Genomic DNA, 25,212 nt, shown 5'->3' on the forward strand with positions numbered 1-25,212 from the left:
GACTTCTAGTTTGGATTGCATCTCATTCAATTGATTTTTAATTTCTGCCTGATTAGCTCTAAATTCTGCAGTCATGAAGTCTCTTGAGTCCTTTATACTTTTTTCTAGAGCCACCAGTAGCTGTATAATAGTGCTTCTGAATTGGCTTTCTGACATTGAATTGTAATCCAGATTTTGTAACTCTGTGGGAGAGAGGACTGTTTCTGATTCTTTCTTTTGAGGTGAGGTTTTCCTTCTAGTCATTTTGCTCAGTGCAGAGTGGCCAAAAGCAAATTGTATTGGGAAAAAGAGAAAAAGAGAGGAGAGAAAGAAGCAAAGAAAAGAGAAAGAGAAGAAAAAAAAAGGGAAGAAAAAGAGAAAAAAAAACGGAAAAAAAAGAAGAAAAACAGAAAGAAAAAGAAAGGAGAAAAAAAGAGGGTGGGGGAAGGAAACAAATCAAAAAGCAAAACAAAACAAAAACAAAACAAAACAAAACAAAACAAAACAAAACAAAACAAAACAAAACAAAAAAAGAACCACCGGGGAGTATCTTCTGATTCTGTGTTCTTTAAGACCCTTGGCTTCTCCTGGAATTTGTCCGTCTAGCTGGTGTTCTGGGGGAGGGGCCTGTTGTGCTGATTTTTAGGTGTTAGCAGTTGGGGGAGCTGCTGTGCCCCTGCCTGGTGCAGGGCTCGGTGGGGGTTGTTTACCCCGTGAGGCCGCAGGAGGAACAGCCCCAGTGGCGGGGCAGCTCTGGAAACCTGGATTCAGCTCCGGCAGGAACTCCGTCTGCAGGGCCTGGAGGCTCTGGGCGGGGCCGCTGATCTGCTCAGCTGGGGCAGGAGCGTCCTCGCTGTCCTGGGCCCTCCCGGCCTCTGCCTGTCCCGGGGGAGGCGGGATCCTGGGCTGCGTCCCGGCGCCCTGTGCTCCGGAGCCTGCGCTGTTGGATTCGCGCTCCCGGGCCGCGCAACCCCCTCCGCGGAGCCGCCGCCCGAGCCCCTCCGAGCTGCTCCCGTCGCGCAGCCCCCTCCGCGGAGCTGCCGCCCGAGCCCCTCCGAGCTGCTCCGGGTCCCGCCGGGCCCCGCCGTGCGCGCTGCAGCCCTTAGGGAGCTCGGCGCACTCTCCTGGGCGCGCAGTTGCTCTGTTACTGTCCCCGGGAACCCGAGGAGATCCTCGCCGTCCTGGGTCCTGCTCCAACTCCCCGCGAGCCCCTTTCCGCCCGGGAAGGTCGGTGCAGCTCCTGCTCCTCCGGGACGGGGCTCTCCTGTCCTGGGGACACTCGCCCCGGCCTCAGCCCGGCTCCTTGCGGGGCCCCTCCCCCTTGGAGGCCTTTGTTCCTTTATTTCTTTTTCCCCGTCTTCCTACCTTGATAGAAGCGCGAACTCTTCTCACTGTTGCATTCCAGCTGGTCTCTCTTTAAATCTCAGGCCGAATTCATAGATTTTCAGGATAATTTGAAGGTTTTCTAGGTAGTTTGGTGGAGACAGGTGATTTGGAGACCCTACTCTTCCGCCATCTTGCTCCTCCCCCTATTTACTTTTTAAAGACTTATATTTATTTATTCATGAGAGACACAGCAAGAGAGAAAGAGAGGGAGACAGAGACAGAAACAAAGACATAGGCTGAGGGAGAAGTAGGCTCCCTGCAAGGAGCCCAATGTGGGACTCGATCCCAGTTTCCTGGATCTCACCCTGGGCCAAAGGCATATGCTCATTGCTGAGCCACCCAGGCATCCCTTTTTTAATGTTTTGATTTAAATTCAATTTAATTAACATATAGTGTTTTATTAGTTTCAGAGGTAGAATTTAACGATTCATCAGTTGCATATAACACTCATTGCTCATTCCATCAAGTGCCTCCCCTCAATACCCATCACTCAGTTACCCTGTCCCCCAACCCACTTCCCCTCCAGCAACCCTCAGTTTATTTCCTATAGTTAAGTGTCTCTTATGGTTTTGATTAGGACTAAGTTAAACCTTTATGTGAATTTGGTAAGAAATGCAATCTCTAAAACATTTTATTTTCTCATTCAGCAGTATGGTATGTAGCTCCTTGTATTCAAATATTCTCTCTAAATGAGTGGGAAATATCAGTGAGGGTGACAGAACATGAGAGACTCCTAACTCTGGGAAACAAACAAGGGGTGATGGAAGGGGAGGTGGGCGGGGGGGTGGGGGTGACTGTGTGATGGTTCTGAGGGGGGAACCTGATGGATGAGCACTGGGTGTTATGCTGTATGTTGGCATATTGAACTCCAAAAAAATATACAAAACCCCCCAAATATTCTCTCTTGTTCAGTCTTATTCATAGAAATTCTGCATTTTCACTTTAGAACTATGCTTTTTTTTGATATTTGATACTATTATTGATTTGATTCTGGGTCTCTCTCTCTTACCTCTATCAATTCATCTCCTGGTTCTGTAAGAGAACTAATTCATCTCCTCAGTCTCTATCTCTTACCTTTGATCTGTCTCCTGCTGGTTCTTTGACCCTGGGTCTTTATCTCTTACCTCTCATCAATCTCCTCCTGGTTCTGTTACCCTGGGTCTCTCTCTTAATTTTCATCTGTCTCTTTCTGGCTCTGTGACTCCGAAGTCTATCTCTTACCGCTCATCATTTGCCTCCTGCTTGTGTGACTCAAGTCTCTCTTACCCTTATTTGTCTCTCCTGGTTCTGGGACACTGGGTTTCCCTCTTTATTATTTCACAAAATTCTCCTCCTTTTTGTGTGACTCTATGTCTCTATCTCTTACCTCTCATCATCTTCTCCTGGTTTGCGACTCCTGGTCTCTATTGCTTACCAGTCCTATGGCTCCCAGTTCTATGGCTCTGGGTCACTATCTCTTACCTCTTATCATTCTTCTTCTGCTTGTGTGACTCTGTGTCTCTATCTCTTACCTCTCAATAGTTTCTTCTGGTTCTGTGACACTGGGTACATATCTTACTTCTCAAAATTCTCCTCCTTTTTTTGTATATTTTTTATTAGAGTTCTATTTGCCAATATATAGCATATCACCCAGTGCTCATCCCATCAAATGCCCCACTCAGTGCCCATCACCTAGGCACCCCATCCCCCTGACCACCTCCCCTTCCACTACCCCTTGTCCCATTTCCCAGAGTTAGGAGTCTCTCATGTTCTGTCTCCCTCACTGATATTTCCCACTCATTTTCTCAATTCTCCTCCTTTTTTGTGACTCTAGGTCTCATCATTCAACTCCTTGTTTTGTGACTCTGGATCTCTATTTCTACCTCTTATTATTCATCTGTGGTTCTGTGACTTTGGGTCTCTCTCTCTTACCTCTCATCAGTCTCCTCCTGTCCTGTGACTCTGGGTCTCTATATCTTACCTCTCATCAGTCTCTCCTGGTTCTGTGACACTGGGTCTCTAACTCTTACTTCTCAAATTCTCCTTTTTGTGTGACTGTAGGTCTCTATCTAATAACTTTCACCAATCTGCTCCTGCTTCTGTGACCATGGGTCTCCATGTCGTACCTCTCATCTTCACCTCCTAGGTCTGTGACCCTTGGTATATATCTCTTATTTCTGATCTATCTCCTGCTGGTTCTTTTACCCTGGCTCTCTATCTCTTACCTCTCATCAAACTCCTCCTGGTCTGTTACTCTGAATCTCTATCTCTTACCTGTCATCTCTCTCCTCCTGGTTCTGTGATCCTGAGTCTCTATCTCTTACTTCTCATCTGTCTCTTCCTGTTTACATGACTGTGAGTCTGTAATTCTTACCTCTAACCATTTCTTTCAGGCTCTTTGCTACTAGGTCTCTTACTGCTCATCAATCTCCTCCTGTTTCTGAACACTGTGAATCTCTTACCTCTGATCTGTCTCTTGCTTGTTCTGTGTCCCTGGATCTCTATCTCTTACCTCTCATTATTCTCTTCCTTGTTCTGTGACTCTGGGTCTTTATTTCTTACCTCACATCATTCTACTCCTGGTTCTTGACTCTGGGTCCCTATATATTACATGCCTTCATTCTCTGACCTTGTGACCTTCTCTTCATTCTGTGACCTTGGGTCTCTATCTCTTACCTCTCACCTCTCATCATTCTCTTTTGGATTTGTGACTCAAAGTCTCTATCTCTTACATCTCATCATTTACATCCTGGTTTGACTCTGTGTCTCTCTCCCTTACATTCAACTCCTGGTTTTTGACTCTGGGTTTCTCTTACATCTCATCATTCTCCAACTTTTTGTGTGACTCTGGATCTCTATCTCATACTTCTCATCATTCATCTCTTCCTTCTTAACTCTGGATCTATCTTGTACCTCTCATCATTCTCTCCTTGTTCTGTGACCCTGGGTCTCTATCTCTTTCTTCTCATCTGTCTCTTCCTGGTTCTGTGACTCAGGTCTTTACCTCTTACTTCTCATCATTTCCTCCTGGTTCTTAGTCTCTGAGTCACAATCTCTTACCTCTTATTCAACTCCTCCTGGCTATATGACCCTGGGTCTCATCTCTTACCTCTCATCAATATCCTCTTGTTCTGTGAACCCGCTATCTCTTACCTCTCATCATTCTCCTCCTGGTTCTGAACTCTGGGTATCTATCTCTTACCTCTGATCTGTCTCTTGCTGGTTCTGTGACCCTGGGTCTCTATGTCTTACTTTTCATGCCTCTACATGGTTTGATGATGCTGGGTCTCCATCTCTTACCTCTCAATTCTACTCCTGGTTATTTGAATCTGGGTCTCTTTCTCTTACTCTCATCAATTTCCTCCTGGCACTCGGACTCAGGGTCTCTATCTCTTACCTCTCATCATTTGCCTCCTGCTTATGTGACTCAGGTCTCATTCTCTTACCTATCATCAATCTCCTTCTGGCTCTCTCACTCTGGCTCTCTATATCTTACCAATCATGCCCTCCACCCAGTTCTGTGACTTGAATCACTATCTCTTATCTCTCATCACTCTTCTGCTTGTTTGACTCTTGACCTCAATCTCTTACTTCTCATCATTTGTCTCCTGGTTGTCTGACTCTGGGCCTCTATCTCTTACCTCTCATAAATCTCCTCCTTGCTCTGTGACTTTGGGCCCTATCTCTTACTTCTCATCATTTACCTCCTGGTTATTCAACCCTGGGTCTCCATTTCTTACCCCTCATTATTCACCTCATGGTTCTGTGACTTTGGGTCTTTATATCTTTTTTTTTAATTTTATTTATTCATGATAGGCACACAGTGAGAGAGAGAGAGGCAGAGACACAGGCAGAGGGAGAAGCAGGCTCCATGCACCGGGAGCCTGACGTGGGATTTGATCCCGGATCTCCAGGATCGCGCCCTGGGCCAAAGGCAGGCGTCAAACCGCTGCGCCACCCAGGGATCCCTGGGTCTTTATATCTTACCTCTCATCCCTCACCCAAAGGTTCTGTGACCTCACCCAAAGGTTGGGTGTCTATCTCTTACCTCTCATAAGTTTCTCCTTGTTTTGTGACTCTAAGTCTCTATATCTTAACTCTCATCATTCACTTCATGGTTCTCAAACATGGGACTACTCCTCTTACCACTCATCATTCCCCCCATGATTCTGTGATTTTGGATCTCTATCTCCTGCTTCTCATTATTCCCTCTTGGTTTTGTGACTCAAGGTCTCTATCTCTTACATCTTGTCATTCACCTCCTAGTTCTTGACTCTAGGTTTCTATTTTACCTCGTATCTTTCTCCTCCTGTTTGTGTGACTCTATGTCTCTATCTCATACTTCTTATCATTTACCTCCTGGTTCTTGACTCTTGTGTTTCTTTATCTTACTTCTCATCTGTCTTTTCCTGATTCTGTGACTCCGGGTCTATAAATCTTACCTGTCATCATTTCCTCCGGCTTCTATGTGTCTGGGTCACAATCTCTACCTCTCATCGATCTCCACCTGCTCTGTGGTCCTGGATATCTATCTCTTAGCTCTCATCAGTCTCCTTCTGATTCTGTGACCCTGGGTCTTTCTTACTTCTCATCTCTACTAGTTTTAGTGACTCCAGGACTCAATCTCTTACCTCTCAGTTCTACTTCTGGTTATTTGAGTCTGGGTCTCTATCTCTTACCTCTCAAAAATCCCCTCCTTGCTCTGTGACTTTGGGACTTTGGGACCCTATCTCTTACCTCTCATCATTCACCTCCTGGTTATGTGATTTTAGGTCTCTATTTCTTACTCCTCATTATTCATCTCATGGTTCTGTGATTTTGGGTCTCTATTTCTTTTTTTTTAATTTATTTTTTATTGGTGTTCAATTTACTAACATACAGAATAACCCCCAGTGCCCGTCACCCATTCACTCCCACCCCCCCGCCCTCCTCCCCTTCTACCACCCTAGTTCGTTTCCCAGAGTTAGCAGTCTTTACGTTCTGTCTCCCTTTCTGATATTTCCCACACATTTCTTCCCCCTTCCCTTATATTCCCTTTCACTATTATTTATATTCCCCAAATGAATGAGAACATATAATGTTTGTCCTTCTCCGACTGGCTTACTTCACTCAGCCTAATACCCTCCAGTTCCATCCACGTTGAAGCAAATGGTGGGTATTTGTCATTTCTAATAGCTGAGTAATATTCCATTGTATGGGTCTCTATTTCTTACCTCTCATCCATCACCTCCTGGTTCTATGACTCTGGGTCTGTATCTGCAACCTCTCATCCTTCTCTTGGTTCTATAACTGTGGATCTTTATCTCTTTTTTCTCATCACTCTCCTCCTGCTTCTGTGATCCATGGTCTCTATCTCTTACTTCTCATTTCTCTAAATGTTTTCTGCAACTCTGGGTCTCTTTCTCTTACTTTCTTCCATGTCCTCCTGCTCTGTGATTCTGGTTCTCTATCTCTACCTCTCACCACTTGCCTCCTGCTTGTGTGACTCTGGGTCTCTAACTCTTACCTCTCAACAATCTCCTCCTGTTCTGTGACTCTGGGTCTCTGTCTCTCACCGCTCATCTACTCCTCCCACTTCTGTGACTCATGCCTCTATCTCTTAGCTCTCATTTCTCCTCCTGGTTATTTGACCTGTGTCTCTTTCTCATACAATCATCAAGCTACTCTTGGCTCTGTGTCTCTGGGTCTTATCTCTTACCTCTCATCAATCTCCTCCTGGCTGTGTGACATGGGGTCTCTATCTCTTACTGCTCATCTAACTTCTGGATCAGTGACTCTGGGTCTCTGTCTCTCCTCATCATTTACCTCCAGGTTCTTGACTCTTGGTCTCTATCACTTACCACTCATCAATCTTCTGATTCTGGGCCTCTGGGTCTCTATCTCTTACCTCTCATCATTCACCTCCTAGTTCTGTGACTCTGGGTCTGTATCTGCAACTACTCACTCTTCTCTTGGTCCTTTAACTCTGGGTCTCTATCTCTTAGTTCCCATCTTTCTCTTCATGGTTCTTTGACTCTGGGCCTCTATCACCTACTTCTCTTCATTCTCCTCCTGTTTGTGTGACTCTGGGTCTCTTTCCTTTGACTCTCATCCTTCTCTTCCTGGGTCTGTTATGCTGGGTCTCTATCTCCTACTTCTCATCTATTTCCTCTGGTCTGTTACTCTTGTGCTGTTTGATGCATAGTCTCTGAAGCTTGTGTAAGTCTCACATACTGTGTGTGGGTGATAGGATGCATGTGGAGATGTGAAGGGTGTCTGTGTGCTTGGACAATATTTGAGGGTCACATTTGGAAGCCCTAGAGCCTGTGAGCAGTAGTAGTCACAGGGTAGGCATCATAGCCCTGAGGGTGAGAGTGTAGTTCTGTCTGGGCTTGGTGTTGGCAAGGAGGACATGGGCTCCTCCTGTTATGGGAGATCCTGCCATACCCTTGGGAGTGGTGGGTGGGAAGTGGGATGATCATTGTTCCAGGGAATAGGAATGGGGCAGGTGCTGGCACGCAGAGTAGGAGGGGGCTGGGCAGGCTGTGTGGCCACTGGCAAATTGGCTTCTCAGGTAGATGTGTAGTATGAAGGGGCTGGAGGGTGGGTGTGAGCCTCAGGATGGTAACCTGGAGCCTCCAGGGTCCCTGAGGACTGGGTCATTCTCCTGGATGTGCTCTCTGTGGCACGTAAATCGTGGGTCCCAGGTCAGGAGTCTGTGGCTGCCCCTCCTGCCACCCTGACCACTGGTGAGACAGCCCCTGTTCTGCAGACAATTCCCTGTCACCCACAGGGATCTGGAAGGGTGTTTCCTTACCAGCCCAGGGGGCCGCGGCCATGCTGATCAAGATCTGTGTTCTTCCTGGGCCTCAGGCTTCACTATCGGACTGCAGACTCAGAGCCCACTCCCCACTCCCACTGGCGGGCAGAATGGACAGTGGCTTGGCTCCTGGCCCCTCGGCCTCATGCTGGCCTGGGGAGGCCCAATGCTGCCAATAAACCCACGTCCCTTCCCTGGATACTTTACTTGAAAGAGCTGGGAAGTATCGTCCTGCCTCTGCCTCTGAGTAGTGTGTGTCCCCTATGATCCAGGGGCATCTCTCTTGGACCTGAGACCTCCCAGTCACCACAAGGCCAGAATCTCGACTCTGTAATTGCTGGCCCTGGATCTGCGGCCTGAGTAGACCTGCGTGTGAACAACCCTTCTTGAGTATTCATTGGTGCCCTGCCTACCCTCACTCCTTGTTTACCTGGAAAACACAGTCACTCTGTCCCCAGGTGGAGTTCACACAACATCCCCTTAGGGTCTCTCCTGACCCAGTGCCCTGATCACTTGACTGGTGTCCTGCTTTGCTTACCTTTGCCAATGCTCTCCCCATGGCCTTGCCTGTCCTGGCCTTCACCAGTGATCCCATCTGGTACTTGTGCCTGGACACAACCAGCCTGCATTGGCCTAAATATGTCCCCCAAATTCAAGTCTTGTGTCGTGACCCTGAACCTCAGATTGTGGCTGCATTTGAGATGGGTTCTTTGAGAGGTAGCAAGGTGAAAGGAGGTCATTAGCCCCATCAGCATTGCTGTTCTTCCACATGAACTTCTGTATTTGTAAGAGCAGGTGTCAGGATATGGGCAGTATAGGAGGTCGGCCAGGGAGGACATGGAGAGGGGCCCTGTGAGGCATGTATCTATCTCCCACTGCCGGCTACTAGGACTGTGAAAGCATAAATGCATGTGGTTTAAGATGCCAGAATCGGGATCTTTGTCTGGCAGCCTGTACTAACTAATACACACCCAACACATGTCCGTTGCTCTGTCCACGTCCAAGGCGGGCAGCCATTGTGCCTCCAGCCCCAGGCTGGGTCTGCTCTCCACCCAATTCCTACGGCTGGAGGGAGCCAATGCATGATGTGGCATGGCTGTGGATTTCACTCGCCCATCGACAGAGGAAGCCTTTCCCCAGTGATTTCTGGAATTTTTAAAGATTTTATTGTCTTCAAGAAAAGAAAGAAATTGTAAGGAATTAATAAGCTCCAGAAATGTAAAGAGATTAAAACAAGCTAGCCAAGCTACAAGAGTGGCTTTCATTTGCATGATCCCTGCACATTCTCTCCCAGGGGGTACGGGGGCTCTGCTTCTCCTCCGGGCACGGCTGTCTCAGGCCATGTAGGGGCTCCCACCTGGCAGTAGCTCTAGGACAGGCAGAGATCCAGGCCTTGGGGTTCCCCAGCCATTACCCATGGCCATGGGCACTCTCTCTGACCCCTGCTACTTCCCCGGAACTGCAAGCTAGCAGGAGTTCCTGCCCCATGGGACTCAGGTCCAGGCCACAGGACAGAGTGGGCTTGGTCTGCTGCCTTGGCCCTCCAAGATCCTCCAGCTCTGTCCATGGAGCCTGTGTCCTCCTGCCTGGGACCAGGTCAGCAGGCCCCTCTCCAGGAGGCCTGTCTGGGTGACATCACTGCTTCCCCAAGTGTTGTCATCCAGCAGCTGTGGGGCTTCTGCAGCAGCCTCAGGCCCGGGCCCTCTCACTATGATCTCCTCCTTCTGGAGAAGACGTGACTGACCATTAGCAACACATCAGGAGTTTCCGTTTGGGTGACAGCGACCCATGGCTTCCTCTCAACATGCCAGAACGTGCCTGTCTGGGGACATCCTGCATTCTGGAGCCTGGTCTGGATAGGGTGTGCACAGAGGCCATACCCTGCCCAGATAGACACTGGACTCACTGCCATCTGCCTCTTGGGGGATCAACATGCTGGTCTACCCAGGGGCCATCCCCTGAGAGCCATACTGCCCTATGCCTCAGTGTCCACATGGTCCCAGGTGTATCTTGGTGGCTGCTAGGAGGGGCCAGCAGGCGTCCATCAGCTCAGGTTGGAGGCATTCTTTTTGTTCCCTTGGTTCTCCAAACAGTGGACCAGGGGTCAGGATGCAGCCCATAGTGGCCATGAGGCCAGATGGTGGAGGTGAAAACCCAGGGTGGCTGTGAGGTCAGAGGGTGGCAAGGTCAGATGGCAGAGGAGCAGGCCTGGCAGCAGGCCAAGCGGTACACACCTAGGCACCCGTTTTGTACATGGGGTCTAGGGCAGTTCTGGACATCCTTCCCAGAGGGCTGGCCCTAGGCCCCCTGCCCGATCATATTCCTGTAGTCGGGGACAATCGTGCGCTTCAGCTCCACCACTGATGAGAAGATCCACTTCACCTGCATCAGGGAGGGGAGGGTGTGAGCTTGGCCTGGACCCCCACAGACTGCCTCCCTCCATGACCAAGCTCCTGCCCCCAAGGCTAGGTATTGTGAGGGGATCCTGGAGGGGACAGTGTGGGGAGAGGGAGCAGACAGTGAGAGGACAAGGTTGGGACTGAGAAGCGACAGTGTGGAGATAGTGAGGAGACAGTGAGGGGGGCTTTGTGGGGATTGTTTGGACAATGAGGGAAGTTTGAGGGGACTTTGTGGGGATAGTGAGAGGTTAGTGAGGAGACAGTGAGGACAGATGATGGGACGGTGTGGGGACAGTGAAGCATAAGTGAGAGGACATTTTGGGTTCATTGTGGGGACAGTGAGGGATTGTTTGGGGACAGTGAGGGGACTGTGAGGGGATTTTGTGGTGACAGTGAGGGGATAGTGAGGAGGCAGTGAGGACAATATGAGGGAACAGTATGGGGACAGTGAGGCATAAGTGAGCACAGCGTTTGGGACACTGTGGTGAGAGTGAGGGAACAGTGAGGAACAGTGAGGAGACTGTGTAGGGATAGTGTGGGGACAGTGAGAAGACAGTGAGAGGACTGTGTGGGGATAGTGAGAAGACAGTGAGAGGACAGTGTGGGGACAGTGAAGGGACAGTGTGGGGATAGTGAGGAGAAGATGATAAGACTTTAGGGACAGTGAGGGACAGTATGGGGATAGTGAGGAGACAGTGGGGGGATTTTGTGGGGATTGTGAGGGACAGTGAAAGGACTGTGAGGGGACTTTGTGGGAACAGTGAGGGGAGAGTGAGGAGACAGTGAGGACAGAATGTGGGGATGGTGTGGGGACTATGAGGTGTCAGTGAGAGGATAGTGACGGGCCAATAAGCGGACAGTTAGGGACATTGTGGGAATGGTGACAGGATAGTTTGGGAAAGTGTGGTGACAGAAGGGAACGGTGGGGGGATAGTGAGGAGACATTGAAGAGACAGTGACAGGACAGTGTGGGGACAGTGTGGGGATAGTGAGGAGACAGTGCGGAGACAGTGAGGGGACTTTGTGGGGGATTTTGAGGGACAGCATTGGGATAGTGAGGTGACAGTGAGGGTACTTTGTGGCGACAGTGAAGAGACAGTGGGGGGACTTTGTGGGGACATTGAGGAGAAAGAAGGGACAGTGGCGGGGAAATGAGGAGAGAGGGTGGGGACTGTGTGGGGACAGTGAGGGGAAAGTGAGAGGAGTGTTGGAACTGTGAGGAGACAGGGAGGAGAAAGGGGACAGAGTGGGGAGAGTGGGACACAATGAGAGGGCAGTGAGGGATAATGATGGGACATCAGGGGACAGTGAGGGATCAAGAGGGGGCAGTATGAGTATAGTATGTAGACAGTGAGGAGTCAGCGTTGGGACCATGAAGAGGCAGTGTGGGGATGGTGTGGGGACAGAAATGAGACAATGGATACAGTGATGAGTGAGTGAGGGGACAGTGAGGAGTCAGTGTGGGGACAGAGTGGGGACAATGAGGGGACAGTGTGGGGACATTGTGTGGATAGGGAGGGGAAGTGGGTGCACAGCAGAGTCAATATGCCAACAGAGTGGAGTCAGCATGTCATTGTGGGGTCCGTGCAGGCACATGGTGAGGACAGTGATGGGACAGTGGGCTATAGTCCGGGGACAGTATGGGTGTGCCCACCTTGAAGAGGGTGACAGTGGCGCTGTAGCACACGCTGAGCAGGAAAAGGGTGATGAAGATGGAGATGGTGGTCCACAGCCCGTCCAGTTCCCCGTCCTGGTCCTCAGCACAGCTGTCATCCAGGATCAGCTCTGGACAGGAAGGGGGTGGTCAGTACTGGGCCGGCAGAGGGGCAGATTCCCTGAGGGACAGTCACAGCCCTCTACAACCCTGGGTGCCAGCCTCAGCACCCCAGCCCTACCGCTTGGGCCAGGCCAGTGGAGGACCCACTCCCTCTCTGCTCTGCCCTGTGCTGGACCCTGTGGGGAGAAGGTGCCTTGACTGCCACACCTCCTCTTTCCCTGGGGGTCCAGGCCCTTGTGGGAGGGTCAGCGGAGAATAAAGAAGGGCCCAGAGTGACAGGGAGTGTCCCTAGTGAACAAGTGTGTGAGAGCATCAGGATAAGTTGGGTTGTGGGGGTTTTGTGCACGTCAAGAGGGGGTGTAGGTTCCCTGGGGCAGAGGAGGGCAGGTCGGTGTGGACACTGTGTGGATGAGCTGCTGAGCAGCTGATGGGCATTGGAAGGGGTGGGGACCAGGGTGTTGCCCATGGTGAGGGTTCCTAAGACTGGCTCTTCTCTGGGCACTGCAGTTGGTCCTGTGTGGGACCCAGGGTATAAGGTCTGTGTGTGTGTGTCTCTCTGTGTGTGTGTGTGTGTGTGTCTGTGTGTCTGTGTGTGTTACTGAGAAGGTGGCGGTGCTCAGCACGATGGGCTTGTTTTCAATGGATCTGGACTCAATGTCCATATGGAGGTCTCCAATTGTCCCTCCCCTGGGCACTCAGGGCCACCTGCCTCTGCCCCACTGGGGCACGGGGTGAGTGTCCCCATGAGTGGATGGGCCTGGTCCAGGGGCGATGAACTCAGGTGGGACCTCCTCACTGGAGGTAGGGTGGGGGACTGTACATGGATGGAGTGTCATGTCTGAGGGCAAATAGGGCCTGTCCCTTCCTGACAGGACAAGCATGGCTACTGTGTTGACACAGCTACCAAGCAGAGCTCTCCGCAGGCTCAGGGGACAGGGAGCCCAGGGCATGAGGACAGGCCAGTGTCCCACAACTCGGTACAGAGGTGGGAAGGTTTGCGTGCTCATTTCCCTGAGGGTTCCTGGAGGGGACAACTCCTGCCATCCCCATCCACACACCCCAGCCCTGGCTAGCTTCTGGCTGGATTGAGGGCCCACAGGGGCTGGACCTCTGGCAAAGTGCGCTCCCCAGGCTCAGGCAGCTCCTGGCCCCACGTTGTGGCAGCCTGCGCAGCCCTCCCTACTCGAGGTGCAGAGCTCACCCACCAATGGTGACACCTTAGACTCAGAGCTGGCCTGCCCGTACCACCCAGTGCCGGGTGTCCTGAGCTCTGTCCCGGAAAGAACCATGACAGCGTGCAGGGTCCCAGGGCAGTACTGGGTGCTTTATTTCATGCCAGGTGCCTACCCGGGGTTATGTACACAGGGATGGGGGCTCAGGCATCCTCATGGGATCCTGAGAGCCAAGGGTGGGGGGCTTGCTGGGTGCCGGGCGTGTTGCTCATTTACCCGGAGAATGGGAGAGGGATTTCTGTGTGTAGTGGTTGTGTAGAGCTTCATGCATCACCGCACATATGAAGGTGTCTCCCCGCTGCCAGCGGCTCTTGTCCACAGAGAGCTTGCTGTACAGGAAGTAGGACCCGTCCTCGTCCAGCTGGGGCGGGGTCGTGCGGTACTTGCTCTCTGGCTCCTGCTGTCCATTGCTCTGCCACTCCACATCAATGTCAGGTGGGAAGAAGTCTTTGATCAGGCATGTCAAGCTGACTGTGTTCTTGCTCAACTCCTCCCGGGATGGCGGCAGGACATACACACTGGGCTGATGGGCCTGCCCTATGGGGTAAAGGATCAGCACAGATGGTCACTATCAGGGTGGAGGACTGGTATCAATTTACAGGGCAACTCTCCCTCCCTGCAGCCCCTATGCCCTGCTGCCTACCTCTGGCCTTGGAGATGGTCCTCTCGATCGGGGATGGGAGGGCTTTGTTGTTGACTTTGCACGTGAACTGCTTCCCCTTGAGCCAGTCCTGGTGGCCAATGGGGAGGACACTGACCACACGGTAGGTGCCATTGAACTGCTCCTCACGAGGCTGAGTCTTGGCTGTTTGCATCTGCTTACCGTCCACGAACCAGCTGATCTGCACCTCAGGGTCTTCTGGGTCCAGATCCACCACCACACATGTGACCTCAGGTGTTCGGGCAATCGAGAGGGTGTCCTTGGGTTTCGGGGGAAAGATGAAGACCGAAGGCCCTCCCAGCATTTCAGGGGCTAAAATGGAAGACAAAAGGATGAGGTAGCACTTCGGTGGACTTCTCCAACACCCATTAGCCCATCAGGCTGTGCCTGGGTGTGCACCATCGGCTTGGGATGCAGAGCGGGGCCCTGCTGACTCACCTGGGCATTTGGGACAATCAGGTGGGCGAGGAACTCCTCCAATTTCTCTTTTGAGCACTGCAGAGAGAGCAGACTGGGGGTTACTGGGGGCCTGGTGTGGGCACAGGTCTTGGGGTGAACTTAGGGGACCCTCGAGCAGTGGCACCCAATGGGTCCTGGGAATACAGTGGGGAATGCAGCCTGTGGTCATCTGGACCAGGCAGCCACTCCCAGAGGACACCTTCCCAGAAAGGGGAGGCCTTGAGGACGGGGACACTGAGGTGACTCCCCGGTGACGTGGGTCTGGGAGGGACAGCTGATCTAGCCTGTCCCCGAGTGGACCCCTCTCTGAGGTCTGACGTCTCACCTGGCTTGTCTACTTTAGTGTTGGTGGCCGGGTGGGCCACATTGCAGGTGAAGGTCTCGCTGGGCCACCTGCTGGAGGGCACTGTCACCATGCTGCTGAGGGAGTAGAGCCCTGAGGACTGCAGGACGGACGGGAAGGTGTGCACACCGCTGGTCAAGGAGCCGGAATTCCAGGACACAGTTACAGGCTCGGGGAAGTAGCCTGACACCAGGCAGGCCAGGGCCACCGTGGAGCCGGAAGTGGACCCGCAGCTGGGGGCCAGTGGGAAAACCGAGGGGGCCGTGGTGGAGGCTGCAAGAGAGGAGGCTGTGAGACCCCCAGGGTCTCAGGGGTGCCGGGCCTGGGGTGGCTCTGAGCACCACGCCCACATGCTTCAGGGAGTCTGCACACCAGGCTTGCGGCCCAGCTCACTGTGGCCACAGAAGCTGGACTCATCGGCCTGGACAGTGCTGGGTGACCACCTGGATCACGTCCCCAGGGCCTCGGCCACTGGGTCCCCATTCAGGTTTTCTCTGGCTGCCCCACCTGACCACAGCCTCTGTGGGAGCCCTGACCTGGGGGCCCTGCGCCCAGTGGGCTCCTGCTGGTCTCCTGAGCCCAGGCCTGCTATCCCCGTCCAACTGCGTCTTGCCCCAGCAGGGATTTGCACTGCCCAGACCCCTCAGGATGGAGCTCAGGATAGAACTCTCGTCCCGGGCTGCCATGTGCCCTCCAGGCTCCACGATGTCTGGGTCAGCTCTGCAGCCAAGCACCTGGGCCTGGATCCCGTCCCTGCCCGAGCCGTCGGGACTGTCCCAGGCATGGCTTCCTGACGTCCCTCAGGGCAGCTCCTGTCTTGGCCCCAGCCTTTGTCACCCCTGCTCTGGGGCCCGGGCAGCTCCCACAGGCCTCCCGCACCCAGGGCTGCCCTGAGCCTGTGCGCTCCTCGGGGTGGGAGGGAGCGTGGCCCTGCCCTGGCTGTCTCCTCCTGCATGGTGACAGCAAGTAGGCTGCAGCTCAGATGCCACCACCCGCCGGCTTGTCCCCTTGGACCCTGGGCCCCGCTGCTCAGCTCAGGGCCCTGAAGCTGCCCTCGCATGCCCACCATGGCTGGCAGCCCTGCCTGGGGCTCCCCATGGGCCCCTTGTTCTCCTACCTCTGGATCCTCGGCCCTGCACCCCGACCCCCGGCTGGCCCTGACCCTCCTCCCGGGCAGGTCTCAAGGTCTGCAGAACTGCACTGCTGCCCTTACTGGAAACCTGTGGCTCACTCATTCCTAGAGTGGCCCCCCTTCCCCTGGGCTCCAAGGTCTTCCTGGTGAGGCTCTGCTCCCCACCCGGCCTCACTGCCTCACACTCCCTGAGTCCAGGAGGCTCAGCTGCCCTGACCCTCAGCCCTCCATGGGCGGCGCCGGCTCAGCCGCTGCACTGTGCAGCCCCGCTGGGCGCTCAGGCCTTGGTGCTGAAATTTTGGAACAAGGTGGCACCTCCCTGCCCCCCTGGGCCTCTGAGATGGGGCATGTTCCTGGGCTTCGCTGAGCTGAGATCTGAGCACCCCTGCCCCTCCTGCTCTCCACCTGCCCTGCTCCCCTGCACCTGCACCCCTGCTTCCTGAGATCCTGGGGTGACCCCTGCCCCTCCTGCTACCCACCTGTCCTGCTCCCCTGCACCTGCTCCCCTGCTCCCTGAGATCCTGGGGTGATTCATGAACCACCTGCTTCCCCGCTTACCCCTGCTCCCCTGCACCTGCTCCCCTGCTTCTGGGTTCCTGGGGTGACCCCTGCCCCTCCTGCTCCCCACCTGCCCTGCTCATCTGCACTAGCTCCCTGCTGCCTGAGCTCCTGGGGTGACCCCTTCCCCTCCTGCTCCCCTACTGCTCTGCTCACCTGCACCCGATCCCTTCTCCCTGGTCTCCTGGGGTGACCCCTGCACTTCCTGTCCCCATCTGCCCCTGCTGTCTTGCACCAGCTCCCCTGATCCCTGAGCTCTTGGGGTAAACCCTGCCACTCCTGCTCCCCACCTGCCCTGCTCCCCTACACCAGCTCCCCTGCTGCCTGAGCTCCTGCAGTGACCCCTGCCCCACCTGCCCTGCGCACCTTAACCAGCTCCCCTGCTCGCTGAGCTTTGGGGTGACCCTGCCCTGCCTGCTCCTTCACCGACCCCTGCTCTCCTGCACCAGCTCCCCTGCTCCCTGGTCTCTTGGGGTGACCCCAGTCCCTCATGCTCCCCCACTTGCCAGTTCATCTCCTCTACTCCCCTGCTCCTTGGGCTCCTGGGGTGACTTACCCCTGTCCCTCCTGCTCTCCCACCTGTCCCTGCTTCCCTGCTTCAGCTCCCCTGCACCATGAGCTCCTAGGGTGACTCCTGCACCTCCTGCTCTCCCACCTGCCCTGCTTACCTGCACTACCTCCTCTGCTCCCTGATCTCCTGGCATGATCCTTGCCCCTACTGCTCCCCATCCTGCCCCTGCTCCCCAGCACCAGCTCTCCTGAGCACTGAGATCCTGGGTGACCCCTGCCCCTCCTGTTCCCCATCTGACCCTGCTCACCTGCAGCATCTCCTTGCTTCCTGCGATCCTGGGGTGACTCCTGCCCCTCCTGCTCCCCTACCTGCCCTGCTAACCTGCACCTGCTCCCCTGCTCCCTTCGCTCCTGGGGTGTCCTCTGCCCCTTCTGCTCACCCACCTGCCCCTGCTCCCCAGCATGAGCTACCCACTCCCTGTACTCCTGGATGAACCCTGCACCTCCGGTTCCCCACCTACTCTGCTCACTTACACCAGCACCCCTACACCAGCTCCCCTGCTCCCTGGGATCCTGGGGTAACCCCTGGCTCTCCTGCTCCCCCACCAGCCCCTCTCCCCTACTCCAGCTCCCCTGCGCACTGAGCTCCTGGGGTCACCCTTGCCCCTCCTGCTCTCGCACCTGCTCTGTTCCCCTGCACCAGCTCCTCTGCTGCCTGGGCTCTTGGGATGATGCCTGCCCCTGTTGTTCCCCCACATGCCCTGCTCACCTGCAGCAGCTCCTTGCTTCCTGGGCTCCTAGGGTTTGGCCCCTGCCTCTCCTGCTCTCCCACCTGCCCCTGCTCCCCTGTTCCAGCTCCCCTGCTCCCTCAGCTCCTGGCGTGACCCCTGCCCCTCCTGTTCCCCACCTCCCCTGCTCACTTGCACCAACTCCCCTGCACTGGCTCCACTGCTCCCTGAGCTCCTGGGGTGACCCTTGTCCCTACTGCTTCCCCATCTGCCCCTTAATCTCCTCAACTAGCCTGCTCCCTGGCTTCTGTGGTGACCACTGTCCCTCCTGCTTCCCCACCTGCCCCTTCGCCTCCTCACACCCTGATCCATAAGCTCTTGGGGTGATCCCTGTCCCTCCTGTTCCCCCACCTACCCCTGTCTCTTGCACCAGCTCCCCAGCTCCCTCCCTGGACTCCTGGGGTGACACTTGTCTCCCCTGCTCCCTGACCAGCCCCTTCACCTCCTCAGGTGTGCTGCTCCCTGAGCTGGGTGACCCCTACCTCTCCTGTTCCCCAACCTTCCCTGCTCACCTGCACCAGCTCCCCTGCCCCCTGGGCTCCTGGGGTGACCTCTGCACCTCCTGCTCCCCAACCTGCCCCTGCTCCCCTACACCACCTCCCCTGCACCCTGAACTCCTGGGGTGACCCCTGCCCCTCCTGCTCTCCCACCTGCTCTGCTCCCCAGCACCAGCCCATCTGCTCCCTGAGCTCCTGGGGTGAACCCTGCCCCTCTTGCTCTCCCACCTGCTCTGCTCCCTTGCACCAGCTCCCCTGAACCCTGAGCTCCTGGGGTGCCCCCTGTTCCTCCTACTCCTCCACCTGTGCCTGCTCCTCTACACCAACCTCCCTGCTCCCTGAGCTCCTGGGGTGACCTCTGCACCTCCTGCTCCCCCACCTGCCCCTGCTCCCCTACACCAACTTCCCTGCTCACTGAGCTCCTGGTGTGATCCCTGCAACCCGCTCTCCAACCTGCCCCTGAGCCCTAGACCAGCCCCCCTGCTCCCTGAGCTCCTGGTGTGACCCCTGCACCCACTGCTCCCCAACCTGCCCCTGCGCCCTACACCAGCCCCCCTGCTCCCTGAGCTCCTGGGCTGACCCCTGCCCCTCCTAGTCCTCCACCTGTGCCTGCTCCCCTACACCAACCTCCCTGCTCCCTGAGCTCCTGGTGTGACCCCTGCACCCACTGCTCCCCAACCTGCCCCTGCACCCTACACCAGCCCCCCTGCTCCCTGAGCTCCTGGGATGACACCTGCCCCTCCTGTTCTCCCACCTGCTCTGCTCCCCTGCACCAGCTCCCCTGCACCCTGAGTTCCTGGTGTGACCACTGTCCCTCCTATTCTCCCACCTGCCTTTGCTCCCCTACACCAACCTCCCTGCTCCCTGAGCTCCTGGGGTGACCCCTGCACCTCCTGCTCCCCAACCTGCCCCTGTGCCCTAAACCAGCACCCCCCCTGCTCCCTGAGCTCCTGGGCTGACCCCTGCACCTCCTGCTCTCCCACTTGCTCTGCTCCCCTGCACCAGCCCCCCTGCTCCCTGAGCTCCTAGGCTGACCCCTGACCCTCCGGCTCTCCCACCTGCTCTGCTCCCCTGCACCAGCCCCCCTGCTCCCTGAGCTTCTGGGGTGACACCTGCACTTCCTGCTCTCCAACCCGCCCCTGCTCCCCTACACCAGCTCCCCTGCACACTGAGCTACTGGGCTGACCCCTGCCCCTCCTTCTCTCCCACCTGTTCTGCTCCCCTGCACCAGCCCCTCTGCTCCCTGAGCTCCTGTTCTGACCCCTGCCCCTCTAGCTCTCTCACCTGCTCTGCTCCCCTGCCCCAGCTCCCCTGCACTCTGAGCTCCTGGGGTGACCTCTGTCCCTCCTATTCCCCCACCTGCCCCTGCTTCCCTACACCAACCTCCCTGCTCCTTGAGCTCCTGGGGTGACTCCTGCACCTCCTGCTCACCAACCTGCCCCTGCGCCCTACACCAGCCCCCTGCTCCCTGAGCTCCTGGGGTGACCCCTGCACCTCCTGCTCTCCCCCCTGCTCTGCTCACCTGCACCTGCTCCCCTGCCCCTGTCCTCCTGGGGTGACCCCTTCCCCTCCTACTCCCCCACCTGCCCCTGATCCCCTATACCAGCTCCCCTGCACCCTGAGCTCCCGGGGTGACCCCTACCCCTCCTGCTTCCCCACCTGTCCTGCTCACCTGCACCAGCTCCTCTGCCCCTGAGCTCCGGGGTGACCCCTGCCCCTCCTACTTCCCCCCACCTGTCCCTGCTCCCTTACACCAGCCCCCCTGCTCCTTGAGCTCCTGGGGTAACTCCTGCCCCTCCTGCTTCCCCACCTGCCCTGGTCACCTGCACCAGCTCCTCTTGCACCGTGTCTTCATGGGGTGACCCCTGCCCCTCCTACTCCCCCACCTGCCCCTGCTCCCTTAAACCAGCTTCCCTGCTCCCTGGGATCCATAGGCAACCCTCTGCTCATGCTGCCCCCCGTGGCTCCTGCTCACCTATGGCTGCTCTCTCCTGGTCCCAGGATCTCCTGGACACTGCATCCCCCACCCTCCTGTCCTGGGATCTGTCCCCAGAGCTCTGTCAGCTGCACCCCAGTCTCTGTGTGCTCCAGGTCTGCCCCTGCCCTGCGTCCCACCCCCCACCCTGTGTCCCGGATTGGATCCTGCCCTCAGCCCTGGGCTCCCATCCATGTGGATCCACCCCTCAGCCCCTCTGCTGACCTGGGCTCTGGGTCCCACAAGCCTATGCTGGTCCCCCTGCTCCACTTCAACTCACCTCTGCTCATCTGATGCAGCTCAGGGCTGCTTGGCCCTCATCTGTGACCCTCCCGGGGGCTTGAGCTGCTTCCTTAACCTGGACAGGCCCCGGGCTCCCTGGGGTGTCTTCCTCTCCTCTGGTGAGTAGCCCCCCCCACATCCTCACCTGGGACCCACCTGTCCATCTAGACATTGCTCCTTCAGTGGCTCATGCAGTCTAGGCCTGGACCCCTGCAGGTGTGATGAAGGGCAGCCATCAGGCTCCTGCCCACCAGGCCCGTCATGTTACTTGATGGTCCAGGTCCTTCCCCCAGCCATCAGTGTGTCATGCATCCACCCATGTTGGCTAGGTGTGCTTGTCCCATCGCACTCAACCGATGTGTTCCTGGGATGTCATGTAGGCCCACGGGCGGCCTGCCTTCTCCGTTGCCGGCTCAGCTGCTGCTGCCTCCATGGGTCCTGAGGGCCTGGTGTCTCCTCAGGTCCTGTGGCTGGTTCTGCTGCCCCACCTCTCTCCCTCTGTCCTGGCTCCGGGCACACTCCACTCATCTCGGTCCAGGCTGTGGCCATGGCTTTCCTGCAGCCTCAGTCCCCCTGCAGCCTGCCCCATCCCTGCCCTGACAACCTCCCCCCCGCCCCAGGGCTCTGTGGCTGAGCTCTGTGCCCACAGCCCTCCTTCCTAGGTCCCAGCAGCCCTGGAAATATTAACATAGCTTCGAAACCAAATGGTCTGGCCTGCATCCCAAAGTTCCCTTTTCTTCTGGGTGGTTTCTGTCTTACAGGGTCTGGGGGAAGTCCACACAGAGCCAAGGACTGCTCATGTTAGTGTGTGTGGGTGGAGTATGTTAGATACCCAGGGTCCCTAGAGGTTAGCCCAGGAGGCCCAGGTCAGCCCCATGTGCTGTTGTTTGTTCAGGAAATGCCTGCAGCCTGGTCCCTCCAGCCCAGAGACACCGGCCCTCCCTGGGTCCTCAGGGACCCCAACCCTGGTGGGCTCCTCTCTGTGCCCTGACCAGCGAGCAGTGTGGCTGTAGCCCTGGGATTTGTCCTGTCCTCCCAGGAGAATGCCATCTGCCCTGTCTCCACCCAGGGTGGCAGGTTGAAATAATTTAACCTAACATGGGGCGTTTGGAGGACGACCTATCTGGGCCCCCACAGCCAGCCCAGGCCATGTTGCAGCCTCAGCTGGTCTCCCTTTGGCCTCTGGAGCTGAGCTGGGAGCCTTGTGGGCTGGCCTGACCTACCCCCACATGTCCCTGCTCTGGGAGCCTGTGTGGTTGCCATCAGGGGGCCCCCACATGTCTGAAGAGTGGAGGCCTTGGCTGCCCACCCTGATCCTGTGCTGCAGCCCCATCCAGGGTGTCCACACAAACTGCACAAGGCTTTTAGGCAGGAATCATGTGTGAATTGCATCAGGGCTTTCATGGTCAAGCCCCCAACACACCTGCACCCCTTGAGTCCCACCCTGGAGTCGGCCCGTGCGCACGTGTGGGCCCCACACTGGCCCTGTGTGCCAAGGGAGGGGGCAGCTGGAGAAGGCTCCATGCTGTCCCATTCCAGCTCACGTCTTTAGGAAGGCAGGGCGACTACAACAGTGAAAGGGTTGGTGGCCTGGGCATTGGGGTTGAACGAGGAAGGAGCAGGTGAGCAGAAGGGCTCTTGTGTGGAAGGAAGGAATTGTGCAGGGACTGTGGTGGGGGAGCCCGGGGATAGCAGCTGGCAGAGCAGAGCTGACCAGGCAGCACCATGGATAGGGCCTGCATGGGGGACGCGGGGCACAGCTGCCTGGGCCAGGGCTCCGGGACGGGCCTGCAGGGGCGGTGAGCACCACGTCTGCCATGCCCTTGACCTCAGTGGGATGTACTAGCACTGGCTCCTCGTGCCTACCCACCAGAGCACCCCCATGCTAGCTGTCAATCACAGCGAACCTGGGCACCCGGTCAGGCTCTGGGCCATGTGGAAACTCCTTTCTGCTCTCTCACCTATGGCCTGAACCTGTTCTGAAAGAGCACGGTCTTCTGGTTATAGGGTTACAGAAGCAGGGACGGGGAGGAGAAAGCAGCTCGGCAGGGAAGTCGCTGGTGCTAGATGGCGTCGTGGGTGACACGGGCTGATGGCCCTCCATGTGGGCAGTGAGTGACTTGTAGACCTTCAAGTCCTGTCCATCATCCTATGGTCTCATGTATCTTAAAGTCATGGACTATGTGTACTTTTCTACCCTGAGTACTTGGCACTAAGGCTCTTAGTTCATCTTGATTCGAGTTAATTGAGCTTTTGGATGTTTATATTCATGTCTTTCATCAAATGTCAGAATTTGTCAGTCCTTATTTCTTCAAATAGTCTCTCTGCTTTTTTCTGCCTTTTTTTTCTGGGACTCCCACAAACAGTATGCAGATCCACTTGATGGCATCTCATAGGCCTATTCACTTTTATTCAATCTTTTTTCATTCTGTTCCTCAGATTTGTTCATTCAATTGTCCCATTTTCTGGTTCATTGACTCTTCTCAAGGAATCATTGCTAAAATCTGCTTTTTTAAAAAATATATTTTTATATTTTATTTTATTTTATTTTAATTTATTTATTTTTAAATATTTTTATTTTTTAACTGAACAAAAGGCATTTATATATGGTCTCATTCATTTGATGAATATAAAATGGGATGAGCACTGGGTGTTATTCTATATGTTTCAAATTGAACACCAATAAAAAATAAATTTATAAAAAATAAAAAATATGTAAAAAAAAAGAAAAAAGAAGTAAAATCTGCTTTGAATCTATCTAGTGAATTATTCATTTCAGTTACTGTACTTTTCACATCCCAATTTTTTTTTAATTTTTTAAATTTATTTATGATAGTCACACAGAGAGAGAGACAGAGGCAGAGATACAAGCAGAGGGAGAAGCAGGCTCCATGCACTGGGAGCCCGACGTGGGATTCGATCCCGGGTCTCCAGGATCGCGCCCTGGGCCAAAGGCAGGCGCCAAACCGCTGCGCCACCCAGGGATCGCTGACATCCCAAATTTATTCTTGGTTTCTTTTTAGATTTTTTTTTTGTGGAGTTAAATTTGCCAACATATAGCATAACACTCAGTGCTTATCCTATCAAGTTCCCCCCTCAGTGCCCATCATCCAATCACCCCCATCCCTGGCGACCTCCCTTTTCACCACCCCTTGTTCATTTCCCAGAGTTAGAAGTCTCTCATGTTCTGTCTCCCTTTCTGATATTTCCCACTCATTTTTTCTCCTTCCCCCTTTATTCCCTTTTTAGATTTTCTATTTCTTTATTGATATTTGCATTTTGTTCATACATCATTTTCTTGAATTTCTCCACATCCGCCTATAGTTCTTTGAGTATCTTTAAGGTGGTTGTTTTAAATCTTTAGTAGGTTCACCATCAGTGTTTTCTGGGGACTGTTCCTGTTGATTTTGTTTTCTTTCAAGTCAGCCATACTTTCCTGTTTATTTCTATGCCTTGTGATCTTGTTGTTGTTGAATATTGGACATTTGGATTTATCGTGTTAACTCCAGAAGTCAGATTCTTCTTCCTTGAGGTTATTTTTGTGTTGTTATTGTTTATTTTTTCCTCTTTGTTGTAGGCTCTCTCTGTGTTAAGTGTCACCATGAGGTGTAAACCTAATGTCTTCTGAAGTCTCTTCTGAATCTAAGGCTTTGCTTGGCATATGCAGTCACTTTCTTAATATACAGGTATATGTGCTTGCTTTTGAATATCTTACTCTTTGATATCTGCTTCCCAAAAAGTGAAAAAGAGAGAAGTAAAGTGAGCAAACAAAAGTGCTTACCCTTGCTCCCTGGATATCATTTCAACCAGAAGAGGAAGGGACGTGCAACATTGGCTTCCTTCTTCTTGTCTACAGTCTGACCAGAGAATTGATCCCTTCTTTTTGGAGGAAAGAGTCCTTTTGGCATACTCTGACTCTTGTAAGCTCTGTGCAGACCACTCCAGGCACGTGTGCACAGCTGCCTGACACGGGGCTGGGGGCTGGGGGCTGGGATCTGGGATCTGGGATCTGGGTAGCTGCTACTGTGCTAAGTAAGAGCTAAAATTGACCAAACTTAGGCACATTTACTATCCAGGACTTCTCTTAGAAGTTGCAAGCTTTCAGCAGACTCCATAGTTCCAAAATCATACAGATTCTGTGGGAACAGTTGTTGTCTACGTGGAGACATAGATTTCTGGTGCTTCCTACTCTGCCATCTTCCCAGAAATTTCTTCTCTCCCCGTTCTTTATGTAGCTCTTCTTCCATTACCCAAACTGCCTGCCCTGATGAACAACAGTACCTTTAAACCCTCTGCCAGTTGTAGTGGCAGGAGCCTTCTATAACCCTCATCGGTGGATCCACTTCAGGGTCTCTGGTTGGGGAGTTTTCTCTGAGTGCACAGTGAACCCTCCAAAACTGGACTTTCCCAGCTTTTCCCACACTTCTGCAGAGTTCAATGCCTGACATCCTGCATT

The 25,212-nt window shown here is 54.4% G+C and overlaps 1 gene segment (V, D, J or C); it reads right to left on the minus strand.

The window, feature by feature from the left end:
• Positions 1-13,615: 13,615 nt before the first annotated feature.
• The window catches only part of LOC144321264 (immunoglobulin gamma-1 heavy chain-like), a 74,996-nt gene continuing 63,399 nt past the window's right edge, over positions 13,616-25,212 (minus strand). Inside the window, 4 exon segments of the C gene segment in view lie at positions 13,616-14,088; positions 14,195-14,524; positions 14,651-14,707; positions 14,997-15,287. Coding sequence covers positions 13,760-14,088; positions 14,195-14,524; positions 14,651-14,707; positions 14,997-15,287 — 1,007 coding nt within the window.

The sequence above is a fragment of the Canis aureus genome, chromosome 9 (assembly GCF_053574225.1).
Source record: "Canis aureus isolate CA01 chromosome 9, VMU_Caureus_v.1.0, whole genome shotgun sequence".
NCBI lineage: Eukaryota > Metazoa > Chordata > Mammalia > Carnivora > Canidae > Canis > Canis aureus.